Below are 16533 nucleotides of genomic sequence, written 5' to 3'. Positions count from 1 at the left end.
CCTATGAAGTGACTCCCCTGAAGATGGGGAGCCAGGGGGCTTGAAATGGGGTCCTTATGCCGGTCCTTGCACTTTGCACCATCTGTGCTTAACCTGCTGCGCTACCGCTCGACTCCTAAACGTTTGCATTTTTTATAGTTATGTCTTACACATCTAAAATAGTACATGCATAATAAAAGGTCAAAGATATATGTGGAATAAAAGAATTAAGAATTTTTACAAGATATTCACTTAGGTAAATTTAGAAATTAAACATTCAAAATGGACTATATTTTATTATTGTACAGAAGCAGTGGGAAAGCAAAGAAATTAAAGGGGAATAGCTGGTGTAAGAGCTATGATGCAGCAGATTTCACCAGAGAAAAATTGCTGCTTTTCTCCTGCAGTGGATGTCCCCAAATCGCTTGCTAATAAAACTATGCAAATGGATTTTACTAGTTGATAGTACATCAAAGTTATTCTTTGAAAGTATTATAGCATGATTACTCAAAAGAACTTAAAAAGTTTCCCATTAGGCAAGGTTATATATAGTTTAATCATTACCAGGTATGGCTACTAAGCCTTGGATTCATCATTCTAACTGCTCTGTGTGGCTGAAAAAATGCAGCAGTATTACAAAGTAACAAAGTCAGAACATAGAGGCAAAGTCCTTATGCAATGACTAAGTCATGGCAATTTCAGCACAAAAAAATTCTGAAAATTGATTACATGAATTCTAGAGTCATCTGAATATCTAAAATTCTATGATTCTTTGAAATATGTTGAAAGGAAAGAAGATGATATAGATCCCTTTGAATCTAAACCTCAGAAATAAAAGATACCGCAGTCATCTCATGTATGACTTGTTCCAGGTCTCAAGCTGGTCTACCAGTGAATCCCAGATCCAGGACACACAATTCAGCACCTTTTGTGCCTTCCTACTCTTCCTGTGCCTTGTTCATGCACAATTTCACCTCTCCAGGTCAGGTCAATCTTTGGCAGTGAGAGAGAGAGAGAGAGAGAGAGAGAGAAAGAGAACAGAAGATCAAAACTTCATCTGTGGTCATAGCATCTCCCACATGGTGGCAGGGCTGGACCTGGTTGCATGCTTGATATGCAGGTACCTTACCTGGTAAGCAAGCTATCTCTCCAGCCCCCCAAACATCCTACCTAATTATTTTTAGCTGTGAATTCTAAGGAATACCACAAGTTTTTGTAGCATGACATAACTTTGGCAAAAATCCACAGGATTTTGTTCATTATATCTTCCTTGCTCATTCCAACAGTTGAGAAATCAAAAAGTTGTGTGTTCAATACCTCTGTCTTATTATTATTTTTTTTTTACAAAAATTTTAGTGGGGATAGCTGGATGGTGGTGTAATTGATTAAGTACACATTTACGGTGCACAAGGGACCAGGTTCAAGGCCCTAGGCTCCAACTGTGTAATAAAGAAAGAAAAGATCCAACAACAATGATAGCAACAACAATAACACCAACAACGATAAACAAAAAGGGCAAAAAAAAAAAAAAGGTGGGGGGGAGGAATGGCCTCCAGGAGCAGTGGAGTAGTGCAGGCACTGAGCCCCAGCAATACCCCCGGAGGAAAACAAAAACAAATAAACAAAAACTGAAAAGAAAAAAAGAAAAGAAAGAAAGAAAGAAAGAAAGAAAGAAAGAAGAAAACAGAGACCTGAAACACATCTTTAAAAACAACAAGTGAGATAACCTGAATGATTTACTTCAGTGGCTTTGACATCTGGCTGCATATTAATATCAGCTGGGGAGCTTTTAAACTTCTTAAGGACTAGGTTCCACTCAGGACAACAAAATCAGATTCCCTGGGGCAGGTCCCAGGTGCTGATGTTTCACCCTCCCTCCCTCCCTCCCTCCCTCCCTCCCTCCCTCCCTCCCTTCCTTCCAATTAGATTTATTTATTGATGGCACTGGAGGAAGACTGGTTCTGAAATGAATGGAGCCTAGAATGTTCCTAGCTACGACCATGGAATGTAAGCCTAGACTGACGGAGCTTACACAGGTTCTTGTGCTAAATATGAATAGACATGCATCTTAGGTCAGATCTATACTCTTCTCCTATTTGGGAATTATTCTCCGCCCTAATCTAGCTTTCTAGTTCTATTCTCAACTCTGACACCAACTTCTCACCCGCATGCTAACTATCAGGCTCAGGCAAAAATTACTAAAGTCATGGGTCACATGAAACACACCTAAAAAAGACTTCCCAACTTCCTTCCACACGAAGACCCCTAGTTTCATTTGCCCTATTCCCACCTTTGGGTGCCTACTTATTGAACAATTTGCTTTATATCATACTGCCTTTCAGTCACCAAGTTGCAGATGCTACCATGATGCCACCCTGACCTCTGTGGACAGACAACCTCACCAATGTGTCCCAGAACCACATTTCTCCAGAGCCCTAACCAACTAGAAAAAGATAGAAACAGGCTGGGGGTATTGATCAACCTTCCAATATCTATGTTCAGCAGAGAAGCAATTACAGAAGCCAGACCTTCCACCTTCTGTACCCCATTTTGGTCCGTACTCCCAGAGAGGGATAAAGAATAGGGAAGCTTCCAATAGAGAGGGTGGGAGAAAAAACTCTGGTGTTGGGATCTATATGGAATTGTACCACTGTTATCTTACAATCTTGTTAATCATTATTAAATCACTGATAAAACTTTTAAAAGAGATTTATTTATTTTTGATAGAGATAACAAGAAGGGGAAGAAGGGAGGTAGAGAAGAGAGATACCCACAGCACTATTTCACTGCTTATGAAGCTTCCTCCCTGCAGGAGGGGAGCAGGGGCTTGAACCCAGGTTCTCGCACATGGTAATGTGTGTACTCAATCTGGTGTGTCACCACTCGGCACCGGCACTGATATTTTTCAAAAGGGTATTTTTCAAAAGCTATGCAGCCATAGCTAAGATCCACTAGCTGACTTGCTAAATGACATTACAGAACCAAAAATGGTAATTACAAAACAGTTCTATGTACAGGCTAATTGCACAGAACCATGGCGAAATTTAGTAGTGCTTATGTAGGAACTTCTGTGCCTATCCTTAAAAATGTATCAAGTGCTGGGGGTCCAGCGGTGGCGCAGCCAGTTAAGCACCCATGGTGCAAAGCGCAAGGACCAGCGGAAGGATCCCGGTTCAAGCCCCCGGCTGCCCACCTGCAGGGGAGTCGCTTCACAAGCGGTGAAGCAGGTCTGCAGGTGTCTAACTTTCTCTCCCCCTCTCTGTCTTCCCCTCCTCTCTCCACTTCTCTCTGTCCTATCCAACAACAACGACATCAATAACCACAACAATGTTAAACAACAAGGGCAACAAAAGGGAAAATTAAAAAAATATATGTATCAAGTGCTTATGGCTTGGTGCTAGATAAAAAAAAGTTAATATAAAGTTAGGTGCTTGTCCTACTTTTAGTCAATTTTCTGTCAGTGCAATTCTTGAAAAATAGTCAGTCAACTGGCAATAGCGAAAAACATTTGGACTCTTGATGGAGTAAGACACTGATGTAATATAAACCAAGCACTGTCACAGAAATTGTTGCCAATTACAACAGTAATGAACTCGCTTCCACAGTGATGTGCTCAACCTTCCAGGTCCTGGGGAAAGATACACCACAACAGCAAGGTGTGCAAAGCTACCAAGACATTTTCACACTGACTACCCATTACTAGAATACGCTGAAAGAGACTAATGAAGTTAAAAAAAAAAAGTCAGGCAAATCTTAAAGAAATCGGGTCAAGTCTAAAATGAATCAGCTGGTTTGACTTTACCTATTCCTACTATCTTATTCTCTTTGCTTGTTTTAATTAGAGATCTTCAACCATAGTGCATTTGCTTCAAAAAGATAAAAAAGAACAAGGCTATATATATATATATATATATATTTATGTGTATATATATATATATTCATATTCATATTCATATTTCCTCCTGTGTTTTCCTTAGACACACCACAATGGAGATTTAGAAAGAAAAATCAGTAAGGCTTTTTGTTTGTGTTTGTTTACTTGTTTTGCTATTTAATTAACTAGTACAGTTTCTCACTTGCTTTGATACTTCATGCAAAGGTACCTCTAAGCAAAACATACTTTATCTTTTCTAGAAAGAGGAAAAGGTTAAATAGGAGCAACAACTGCTAGTAGTCAGTTCTTAAGCATCTCTCATACTGTTTTTCCTGATAAAACTCAGTTTGATTGAGTAATGTAATGCTGTATGAAATATTTTCTGTTCTATTTTTGATTTAAGTAGCAATAGGAATATATGATTGCAATAGTCCTGGCATTTTTTTGTGGTGCCAGTTCATTCAATTTTAAAAGGAAAAAAAAAACTATGTTTTTCCACTTGCATGTTAACATCAGTTAGTAATAACTTCAACTTGTCTTCTGAGAGCACAGAAAGTCTTATACTTGCTTTGTCACAACTAAGTGACTTTGGGGGGGGGGGTTTGAGAAAAGAATTAGTTAGCATCTCTTACTTTGTTATCTTCTCCAGCCTCTGTTGAGTATAGGAATGTAAGAACCCAGAATAGGTGCATCTCAGCTCCCAGGACCACTTAAGTTTTCTCCAGGTACCCTTTCCTCATTGCCACTGGGGACATGCGGAATACTACCATATGGCTACACTTGGCCCCATATGGCTTCATCTTCTTGAAAGGGGCGCTCAAGAACATAAAAATGCTGTTGTATACTTTTATTACAGCCCCTTCTCATTTTCCTCCATCTGTCTTCCATATGTTTATGTGACTCTATTAGGCTCTTGCACACATAGGCCTTTTATGAGGACTATTTCCGGCATGACTGAGATAAAGAGTTAGAAATTCACCTCTGCACGTAAGAAGGGGCTCATACATTAAGTATGTGACTCCTTTAGCATTCACCCTAGTGTACACCCACAAGCATGTTTCCTCAATATGCACATGAAGTCTGTTATAGTTTACATTTATGAAACCTCTTTTTATTTATTTTTTCAACACAAACCTCATGGTGACTTTTCTATTGTCTTTATTTCATGTGCTATCTGTGAAGTTTTGATGAACTACATGTGATTTCTGCTTAGGCATCCCTATTTAATGCAAAATACATCACTCTCTAAAGTTGCTATTTGCATTTAGGGGAAACAATTCTCTTTTGATCAGAGGACAATTTGTTGCTATCTTTCCCTTCTGAAGTTCCACATGTATCTTCTGCAAACATTAGTGAAATGAGAAGGATTGAAGTGGGGTGACTGTGAGGGCCCTCTTCCCGCCCTGCAAAGGTTGAATCACTGAGTCTGGTCCTCTTTGCTCTACTGAGCACATGGACAAAGTGACATATTTGATCCCAGAGCTAGTATAATCACAGAAATTGAAGATAACAGTCACTGCACACCATGCATAATACCATTTCCCAACAGGAAGAAATTGCTGACATTAATAACAGTAATCAGGGTGAGTCCTCATTCCCAGTGTTAAATGGTAGAAAATTTTTTTGTGGGTACTTGGGCCATTTTTAAAAACAAAACAAGACTACTGACAGATCAAAAGAAAGACATAGAAATCAAGTAAGGTCCAACAATGAATTTCATAATTTCATAGCTCTTATTAACACAACCCATTATATTAAGAAGAGAATTGTGGTACTACAAAGAAAACATTTGATCCTCTGAATCTCTCTTTGCATTTAAAGATACCTGCCTGATGGCAGGTAATTTGTCTGTAATCTAGTCCAAACTACCTATGTAAAAGGAGTCTGATAAATAGTCCATGGAAAATTATACCTCGTTCAATGATGATTATATTTGATGAAGCAGAACATGGGACAAGTACTCAAAATATTAATCGATAAATATACAAGAATAACCTAGCAAAAAAAATAGTGAAGTGAGAATACAATTCTCTTATAGCATATTGTGTTTGTATATCAATAACTATTGGTTTTCCCCAAACATACAGAAAGTAAATATTTATTCAAATTTTGAGTTCAAATATTAATATTGTCATAATATACACAACGGGGTCATTTTATTTCTTCTCTTCTCATGTCCATATTTCACACATCTTTATTTCTCTGAAAGTACTCTCAAATGTCATGTTGAGGCAGACCTCAATTATGTTCAAACAAAACTTCTATCCCTAGTCAAACTCTCATTTCTTAATCCATCATGTATGGGAAAAACCCAAGATGCTACTCTGCACTGATTCATCTTATTGATGCCTTGATGCCGTCAGTACATAGCAAACTGTAGACATAACAGGCTCTAAGGTGACAGCAAAAAGTGCATTTTAGCCAAGGGATCAAGTTACAGAATTCAGGCTGCAGTCAGGGGCCCATTTATTAGAATAATTGCTCCAAGTTAGAACAAATTATAGTTTCTAGGTAAGAGATGAAAGCAGTCACATTCTGCAATAAAGGAAGTATGGGTTGGTCACTTTGTAAATGCAATGGTAGTATTTCTAAAAGTGCTAGTGTACGTGGAAAAAACTAAATGGGATTTGGCTTCCAGATCAAACAGAAATACCAAGAAATGCTATTAATAAGATTTAAGCGAATTATCATTTCTGGTCTGAAAAACTCTTGAGTGTCATATTTTGCACAGCAGGGTTTGCTCTGAACAGTTCATAAAACCACTTGAATAAAGGCAGAAGTTGCCACTAAGCTTATAGTTGCTGAGTAGATGTATTAATTGTTGACATTTCAGCAGGGAGGCTACTCTTCCCAGCTCAGCACTTCCTACAAGCCAGGTGAATGGTAGCAAACCCCATCCCTTGTATTTCTTCCTAATTAACACTGGCTATGACATACTAACTAATGTCTTTCAACTGCTTTTATGTGTGATTTGGTAAGTTTTGCCTAACAGATAACAGGATCTGCCTTCATAGCATTTTCTTTGTACAGCTACTTTCCAGAGAGTTGCTAGGACATGTGTCCATTTACTGGATTAAAACAAAACAGCCCAAGGCAAAGGGGGAAGGAACAAAGCACATGCTATTTCAGCCCACCCAGGTCTCATTAGAGTAGGAGCTTTACCTCCTAAGGAGAATGACAAGGGCAGCCACAGCTGTGAGTCTGAGGCAGGAGCCACCCCCTGCCTTACCTGTTTCTTTGTCCTGGACTTCTTCCAGGTGTAAGTCATTCAAGAGGTGCTCCAAAATCTTCTCCGGGGTCCCGGACACCACCACATATCTGTCAGAGAGCAGAGAGTCCACAGAGTCATCCTCCGTTGAAGACTGTGAGCGGCTGCTCCATTCATCGTCCTCATCCTCCTCATCAATGTATTTGAAATAAGGCACATCGAAGGTAGGCAAGGGCAGCTCTCGGTCTGAGAGTGCTGCAGATTCCTTCCTCTCTAAATGAGGGTCAAAGACCCTCAGTCGGGAGCTGCCCATTGTGAACAGTTACTAACAAAGGCATCCCCTAAATGCTAAAAGATCTTGCCATCTCTGTCCTTTCACTGGGAACTGAGTCCATCTGGCTGCTAAGAGCTCTGCAGTCAGCTAGAAAGCTGGGAAGAGGGAGGCGGAGAGAAAAGAGAGGGAGGGAGGGAGGGAGGGAGGGAAGAGGAGGCTGTGAGGGAGCAGAGAGGAGGCCAGCAGAGGAAGGAAACTGGAGCTTGTGCCATGGAAATTCTCACCTCCAATCTCTCTCTGAGGTCCCGGCTGGGGGGGCTGGGCCACAGCACTGCACTTTCTTCAGCACCAAGACATTTTGGTTCTGCTCTTTAACCCCAACAGTTGTCACTTCATCATCTTGCTTTCATTGTGGAAGAGAGTGATGGATGGAAGAAGGCAAAGGGGAGAGAAAATTAAAAGGGGAGGGGGAAAGGATTTAAGCAAAGACATTTTTTTTTCTTTCCAGTATAATTTCTTTAAACGTTCAGAATTAATTAGGAATCTGGTCAAGAAACTCCCTCTAATTCCAGTGTCTGGGCTCTACTTCACTGAACTCACAATGCATGAGGAAAATATAAATATTATAAAGCAAATTAGAGAAGAAATTACATGGGGGTGGGATTAAGAGGATTTGCTCTTTCTTTAAATGCAAGGACAATCTGAATTTAAGCAATTCAAAGTTGAACATTTAAAAAATACAACATATGAACTGCCTGTGCACTGCACACACACACCTGGTCATTGCTTAACTCTTGCTGTTTTAAAATTGGAAAGTCTCACAAAACTTTTAAGTACCACGACAATCAAAAAGTCACATAAAATATCATATCATATTCATTAACTCAAAGAACACTTTAAATAGCAGGCAAAAAAAAGAAACCCACATTCTATCATTCAGTTCTCTCATTTTCAGATCTGAATGACATTTAAGTTTCTCATGCACTTGTTTTGCCAGAAGATAAGCAAAAGCTGGGTCTCTGGTTTGAACGTTATTTACACTGAAATTTGGATGCGAAGGGTGGGTGCACTGATTTTTCTTCACCTTGATTCCTTTTAAAAAGGCAAGAAGGCTGAACAATCCCTCATTTCTGCACACACAGCTTCCACAGACCAGAGTGAGCAAGGCCGCTGACCTGGCTGCTGGAGTTGGGCTCACTGCTGACCCAGCACTGTGGAGCCTAGTTCTGAGTGGCGGACAGACACTGGAGAGGGGTAGTGTGAAATCTCCCCAAATGCGTTGACACTCAGTAAATACTAGGCAGTAGGGGAAGAACTGCAAACTGCAGGTAGGGACATCTGATTTCTATAGTTCTGAGGACTGAGTAAAAGATTTAAAGCTAAAAATGTTGACAGCAAGTAGGTCTCTCCTTAAAAATGATGCTGCCTCTTTAAAAGAGGGAACATATCCTAGAGTTTCCAGTATGCTACTGCTTGTAGCAGAAAACCCCACCTATAATTAGAAGGAACTTAAAAGAAGATTGATCCCTCAATGGAGAAAAACTACTAGGTTTACTGTGCCTTATTAGTCAGTTCCATAGATCAGGGCTGTCAGTGTATTTATCCTCTCTCTTAAGAGCAAGAGTGCACTACTCTTGACAGATTGCCTAACCAAATCAGTGATAAAATTATGATTTCAACTCCCAGTATCCTATTTCCTAAGAAACTGGAAAGATCTAGGCATCTAAGTCCTCCAGGATCTATTTAAAAACAAAAAAATACTGGTCATTCAAAGCAGCAACATAATTTTATGATTATTCTTTTAAATAATTTAATGGCAAATAATTTTACTATGTCAAGCCAACATATTACATTTCAGCAAGGTCAGACATGCAGTTACTGTGGCAATTAATGCTGGATATTCACTGTTAAGCTCCCTTAGGAAGGCAGTGTGACTCCTGTAACATGAATACCAATGTGTAATTGCTGTCTTTCATTTCTCCAAAGGGGTTTCTTTTGTTATCTATGTGGTTGAAATCTCCCCCCACTCACAAGTCGCAGGGCAAAATGTAGGTCTGGTATACTGAGACACACAGAAACAAATAATTCACTAAATAGCAGATTTGCCAGGACAGAAATCTTTCTCTGCTTTTCCTCTCATCATAAGCCAGTTCTCATTTTATACGAGCCCGCTGTCATCCTGAAGTGCATTTTACATTCTTTGTGCACGTGATATATGGCATTATTAACTTCCACAGACCATGCACATACATATGGATGGAAAGGGCTTCTCTAATGTCTGTGTAACTAATATGTATTACAGAGCTGTGCACAGAACAGCCACACTCTGTTGGGCAGAGGAAAAGCTGAATCATATTGATGTACTATCAATAGCATCTGATCTCACAGTGATAGTTTCCATTTTGACAATCTGTTAAAAATAAAAGCAGGAAAATCAATGTATAGAGGGAGATACAAGTTCTCTAAAATTTCCATAACATAATAATTTGATGTATTACACATGGCTTTCAGGAAGCAAGGCCAAATTAATACTTCCTGACCTGTGTACTATGATCTAGTGCTTTTCCTAAAAAAGAACACAAGGGACCAGGTTGAGGTTCTGGGTTTAAAATTTTATTATACTGATTAAGAACTTAAGTGTTGGGGCCGGGGGGTGGCACACCTCATATAATGTACAAGTTCGCATACTTGACAACTGGGGCTCAAGACCCCAACCTTCACCTGCTGGGTGCCAGCTTCATGATCAGTGGAGCACTGCTGCTGGTGTCTCTCTCTTCTCTCTCTCTCTCCCCCATCTCTCATCTTCTATCAAAAACAATAACAAAATAAATAAAGAGGGGAAGAAAGAAAGAGAGAGAGAAAGAAAGGAAGAAAGGGGCAGGCTGAGTCCGGCAGTAGCACAGCAGGTTAAGTGCAGGTGGTGCAAAGCACAAGGACCAGCGTAAGGATGCTGGTTCGAGCCCCCCTGCTCCCCACCTGCAGGGCAGCTGCTTCACAAGTGGTGAAGCAGGTGTGCAGATGTCTATCTTTCTTTCCGCCTCTCTGTCTTCCCCATCTTTCTCCATTTCTCTCTGTCCTATCCAACAATGATGACAACAGTAATAACTACAATAATAAAAAATAAGGGCAAAAAAAGGGAATAAATAAATAAATATTAAAAGATATTAAAAAAGAAAGAAGGAGGCTTACAGTTGCGGTAAATTTCTGCAGACACAGAGCCCCACTAATAGCACTGGTGGCCTCATCCCCCCATCAAAAAGAAAAAAGCATTTAGTGAGCTGTAGATGGCATAGTAACTAGAGTGACAGACTTAAAAACATGGCATCCTGATGCTCTAGTTAATAAATAAATCTTCCTTAAGAAGAAAGAATAAAAGAATTTAGAAAACTAATGATGTTCATTCATGTTCAGTGAAAAACAGCTCATAACATTCATGCAAAACTTTAAAATGTTCCATTTACAGTCATTCATTAAAAAATACAATGAGGGTCTCCACTATGTCTATCACTGAGTTGGATACCAAGTGGCAATGGGAAGTGAATAATGTAATTATCCTGCCCTTAAATGAAAAATTAATAAGCTCCATAACAACCTAGATATAGGGCAGAGTTGGATGAGAACTCTAAGATTAAGCCAAATGCAAGAGGTATTACAAAAGTAAAATTCATGGAATTTGATAGTTAAAGATAACTGCAGATGACTGACAGAATGGCAAAGCATTAAACGGAATGGGGTGGTGTATTTAGTTTCACATAGTTGATGATACATCATGCTGGGAATGTTTAGCAGGCAGTTAGAAATAAAGAGGGTAGGTCTTTGGATGAAAGTCACAGGCAATCAATAATTTGTATGGCTTTATATGTTAACTCTTTTTCAGCTACCAGGTTCCAGATGCTTACCATGATGTCAATCAGACTTCCCTGGGCAGAGGACTCCACCAATGTGTCCTGCAGTCCCGCTTCCCCAGAGCCCTGCCCCACTAGGGAAAGAGAGAGACAGGCTGGGAGTATGGATCAACCTGCCAATGCCCATGTTCAGCAGGGAAGAAATTACAGAAGCCAGACCTCCCATCTTCTGCACCCCATGGTGACCCTGGGTCCATACTCCCACGGAGTTAAAGAACAGGAGAGTCATCAGGGTAGGGGGTGGGATACAGAGCTCTCATGTTGGGAACTGTACCCCTTTTATTCTATAGTCTTGTCAGTGTTTCCATTTTGTAAATAAATAAATTTTTTAAAAAGTCACAGGCAGGGGAGTCGGGCTGTAGCGCAGCGGGTTAAGCGCAGGTGGCGCAAAGCACAAGGACCGGCATAAGGATCCCGGTTCGAACCCCGGCTCCCCACCTGCAGGGGAGTCGCTTCACAGGCGGTGAAGCAGGTCTGCAGGTGTCTGTCTTTCTCTCCTCCTCTCTGTCTTCCCCTCCTCTCTCCATTTCTCTCTGTCCTATCCAACAATGACAACAACAACAATAATAATAACTACAACAATAAAACAACAAGGGCAACAAAAGGGAATAAATGAAATAAAATAAAATAAAAATTAAAAAAAAAAAGTCACAGGCAAAGACAAACTAGTGAATTTATACTGGAAATGACTGAAATGGGTAAGGGAGAACAGAAGTAAAAGAACAGACACAGAAAGTACTGAGAGGGTAAAGAAGGAAAAGGAAGGATTAAAATCGTGGAGGAAAGCTTTCAGAGATTAAGAAGTAAAATCAGGATGAACTAGGAGAACCAGGAAAACAGTTACAGAGTAGCCAAGAAAAAAAAAAAAAAGCCTCCAGATACTGTAAAATTACATTAATGTCAAGTCTAAGGAAAAGTGATGATAAGGTTGAGCAGTGAGAAGAAAGGCATTAAGAGGTGAGCGATGGACAGAAGTGAGAAAACAAGGAAGATCTAGACATTTCATTAGGGAGGGAAGGAGTCAGGCTAAAGAAGCTGTGGCTGGAGAAGGCAGTGAGGTGAGAGGGATGTTGAGAAGATGCTACAGTTAGGAACTCAAGTGGATGAGTAAGGTTAGGCTACAACAGGAAACCCCACCCCCCACCCCCCCTCAGCAACACACCCAAGAAGATCAAGGGGAAAAGGATAGGGAGAAGATTGGGGGAAAAAAGCATTAAAGCAGGAGACAAGGAAACTGAGGCAGATTGTATGGAACAGCTTCTATCTTAGTAGAGTAAAAATTGAGATCATCAAAGAAGGAACTCAGGGTGAAATAGATGACTTACAGAGAATATTATTGGAAAAAGTGGGTTTGAGAGGGACAACAAAAGATAAAGAAGTTATGGGATATATTCTCCATGGAATATTACTTTGAAATCAAGAAAAGATGATATTGTTTTCTTGATGACAAAATGGGTGGAACTGGAGGTGACTATGCTTAGCAAAGTAAGTAAAAGGTGGTAAAAGACAACTACCAGATGGTTGCACTCATATATGGAATCTAGAGAAAAAACCAGGAGTCAGGTGGTAGTGCAGCGAGTTAAGCGCACATGGCACAAAGCGCAAGGACCGGCATAAGGATCCCGGTTCGAGGCCCCGGCTCCCCACCTGCAGGGGAGTTGCTTCACAGGCAGTGAAGCAGGTCTGCAGGTGTCTATCTTTCTCTCTCCCTCTCTGTCTTCCTCTCCTCTCTCTATTTCTCTCTGTCCTATCTAACAATGACAACATCAACAACAACTACAACAACAATGAAAAACAACAAGGGCAACAAAAGGGAAAATAAATATAAAAAACAAAACAAACAAACAAAAAACACCCCAACAAATGAATGAACAAGCAAACTATTTCTAAGACTTGTGAGAACTAAGATGGGAAGGTGAGACACAGAACTTTGCTGGTGGGTGTAGTGTGAAACTTACCCTATAACCTTACAATCACAAATTGAAAAAAAAAAGAAAAAATTACATAAATAAAGGAGTTATGGGGGAGAAAGATTTCTAGGCAGCTTTGTCAACTGGTATGGGCAAAAAAAAAAAAAAAGTTTTAAGTTTTACATCTTTGCAGTGAAGTGCTCAGAAGCCTTAAAGGGAAGTTATGAATTATGCACCCATACAGTGCTGGGAGAAGGACTGACTGGCAAAGGAGACAACAGGAGGTGTGTGTGTGGGGGGGTTCTGGGCAGCAGTTGGCACATCGTGAAAATAGTTCATTACCATATGGTGTCTGTCTGGGTAGGAAGAGAGGTAGCCAAGAAAGGAGCTGATAAGATGGGGATGCAGAGGGACTGAGGAGAAGTCCCCACAGGTGTTCATGGAGGAGGCATGTGGCAGAGGAAGAAGTAGCTGATCAAGGAGGCAAATATTTGAGGCTGAGCAGTCAGAATGGTGAAGATTGAGAAAGAGAAGAGCAGCCCCCCGACATTAGGAGCTGCTCTGGTCCTCACAAATAGGCCTGAATGTTTTCCTGTTGAACATCTATAATTTCACAGAAATTCAACATCATACCAGGCCAAACTGTAACTGTGATGGAACAAGATGAAAATATAGTCACTTGGTAACTATATCTGATCACAGACAAAGGATTTAGATCAAATTAGAATATAAGAGAGAGCCCTGTTCCTTCATGAAGTTCCTCCTTCCTGAATCCCCAGGTCCAGCCCACGAATCTACACTGGAGCCCTACCTTCCTTGAAGGTAGGGCTTGATGGAGCCCCATCCTTCTTTCCCAATTAGTTTTACTTTGCTCTAGTCTACCTTATCTGTATTTAAGATTTTCTATCACAAGAGGAGAGTCACACTGCTTCCTGAATCTAATCTAGAGTAAATCTCTGATTCTCTAAATCATCCTTCAAGCCCAGGAAGACAGGCCTTGTAAATCCTTTGTTCTAGTACTCTCTTCTACTGACCCGTCTCAGTATGATTCCAGATAATGTGAAGTCTCCATCACTACATCAAGCATAAAACTCAATGTGTTCAATGATAGGTGTGTTCCTGGTAGTCTCTGGCATATAGATATTGGCAAGAGTGTTGATATTGCCTTGATGAAGAATGGTGTGGAGATGGTAGTTATGGGAGTCAAATAGAAAGGACATTTTCTGAAATTGCACAGAGAGAGAGAGAGAGAGAGAGAGAGCATGTGATTATAAACTGGTATTTCCTTAATAAAAATAAAATAACACTATGCTGTTCTTTCCCCTTATATGAGTAGCTACAGATAAAATCTCATCATTATTTGTTATGCATTGTCACACATAACATGCAAGTATAAATTAGTGAAATTGATTTTCTCTTAAAGTCACTATTTTGTTTCCTTAATTACATATTACTATATGTTATTGGCCAACGATACACAATACCATGGATTAAATCCAGGGCTTTGTGTATGCTTAATATTACCACTGAGAGGACTGACAGTTTTTTTTTTTATTCTATGATTACTATTTTCAGAGAGGGACAGAAGAAAACAGAGTGGAGGGGGAGAGACAGCACAGAGTCACCCCCTCATCCATAGTGCCTACGGAGCATGAAAATGGGGCTTTAGCCCAGGAACTCACATACAAGTGTGGGTTCTACTGGGTAAATTATCACCAGCCTCCATAAGGAGCTTGCAAGTGTAGAAAAAAGAAAAAGGAATGGACCTTCCTTGGATAGGATGATAATCTTTTTTTTTAAAATTTCTTTATTGGGGTATTAATAGTTTATAGTAGACAGTAAAATAAAATGGTTTGTACATGCATAACATTCCCCAGTTTTCCACATAATACAACCACCACTAGGTCTTCCTCTGCTATCAAGTTCCAGGACCTGAACCTTCTCCCCCACCCCCACCCCGAGTCTTTTACTTTGGTGCAATACACCAACTCCAGTGCAAATTCTGCTTAGTGTTTTTCCTTCTGATCTTGTTTTTCAAATATGGGATGAGTGAGATCATCCCATATTCAGATAGGATAATAATCTTTTTAAAATGTTTTCTTTTAAATAATTTTTTTAACTTTAAAAAAATATTTATTTATTTATATATATATATTTTAAATATTTATTTTATTTATTTATTCCCTTTTGTTGCCCTTGTTGTTTTATTGTTGTAGTTATTATTGTTGTTGTCGTTGTTGCATAGGACAGAGAGAAATGGAGAGAGGAGGGGAAGACAGAGAGGAGGAGAGAAAGATAGACACCTGCAGACCTGCTTCACCGCCTGTGAAGCGACTCCCCTGCAGATGGGGATCCTTATGCCGGTCCTTGTGTTTTGCGCCACCTGCGCTTAACCCGCTGCGCTACAGCCCGACTCCCAATATTTATTTATTTATTCCTTTTTGTTGCCCTTGTTGTCTTATTGTTGTAGTTATTGACGTCGTTGTTATTGGATAGGACAGAGAGAAATGGAGAGAGGAGGGGAAACAGGGAGAGGGAGAGAGAGAGAGAGACACCTACAGACCTGCTTCACCACTTGTGAAGTGACTCCCCTGGAGGTGAGGAGCATCCAGGGGCTCGAACTGGGATCCTTGTGCCAGTCCTTGCACACTTTGAGCCACGTGTGCGTAACCCGCTGCACTACCGCCAGACTCCCAGGATGATAATCTTAATAGGAATATTCCTAAAAGTGATTACAGAGAACAGTTTTCAAGAGATGGTGAGCTAAAAGACAGGTAGATAATCAGGCTACTTTGAAAAGTATGTGTGGGGTGGAGGACACCTGTTAGAAGAAAGGAAAGGTTACCTAACTAAGCAGATGGTAAGGACCTCAGGCAAGAAGGAAATTCTGAAGGTGCTGCAGTGACCTGGAAGAGGGTGTGGCGATTGGGTGTGTCTCTAGCAGGCACTATGATCTTTCCCGACTTTGCCCAGTCGTTTGACCCTACTCAACAAGGACCAGCCCTCTCTCCAGCATATACTTTAGTTCTTGTTCTTAAGAAATCATCTTTCAAGACATTCTTGAAGAGATGGTGGGCAAGCTAAGCAAGTCCAGCAAATTTGAAAATGCTGTAATTCTAAACCACACACGGGAGCTAGTCAGTCACTGGATATCACAGTCTTACGTAGACTCCTCCTTAGAAAACTGTAATTTACAATAAGGGAAAACATAAGGTGAAACTTGGACTGGATCTGGTATATTGTACCAAAGCAAAGAGTTTTAGGGAAGGAGGGAGGGACAGGGATGGGATGTAGGAGCTCTGAGTTCCTATTGTATGAAGATTAAAAAAAAAGGACTTAGGTTGGGGGAGAGAATGTCTTGTAGACACTTACTATGGGGAGGT

At 40.3% G+C, this 16533-nt stretch overlaps 1 protein-coding gene across 1 annotated transcript in view; it reads right to left on the bottom strand.

Annotated features, from left to right (window-relative positions):
* Nucleotides 1-16533, bottom strand: part of RAPGEF5 (Rap guanine nucleotide exchange factor 5) — a 308676-nt gene that overhangs the window by 84216 nt on the left and 207927 nt on the right. Inside the window, exons 10-11 of the mRNA XM_060196104.1 lie at nucleotides 7620-7738; nucleotides 7083-7171 (exon numbers count right to left, since the gene is read on the bottom strand). Of these exons, the coding sequence (XP_060052087.1) occupies nucleotides 7083-7171; nucleotides 7620-7738 (208 nt within the window). The remainder of the gene's footprint in view (nucleotides 1-7082; nucleotides 7172-7619; nucleotides 7739-16533) is intronic.

Source organism: Erinaceus europaeus, chromosome 8 (genome assembly GCF_950295315.1).
Source record: "Erinaceus europaeus chromosome 8, mEriEur2.1, whole genome shotgun sequence".
NCBI classification, from domain to species: Eukaryota; Metazoa; Chordata; class Mammalia; order Eulipotyphla; family Erinaceidae; genus Erinaceus; species Erinaceus europaeus.
The sequence above is the reverse complement of the archived record's forward strand: the minus strand, read 5'-3'. Positions and strand labels throughout refer to the sequence as shown.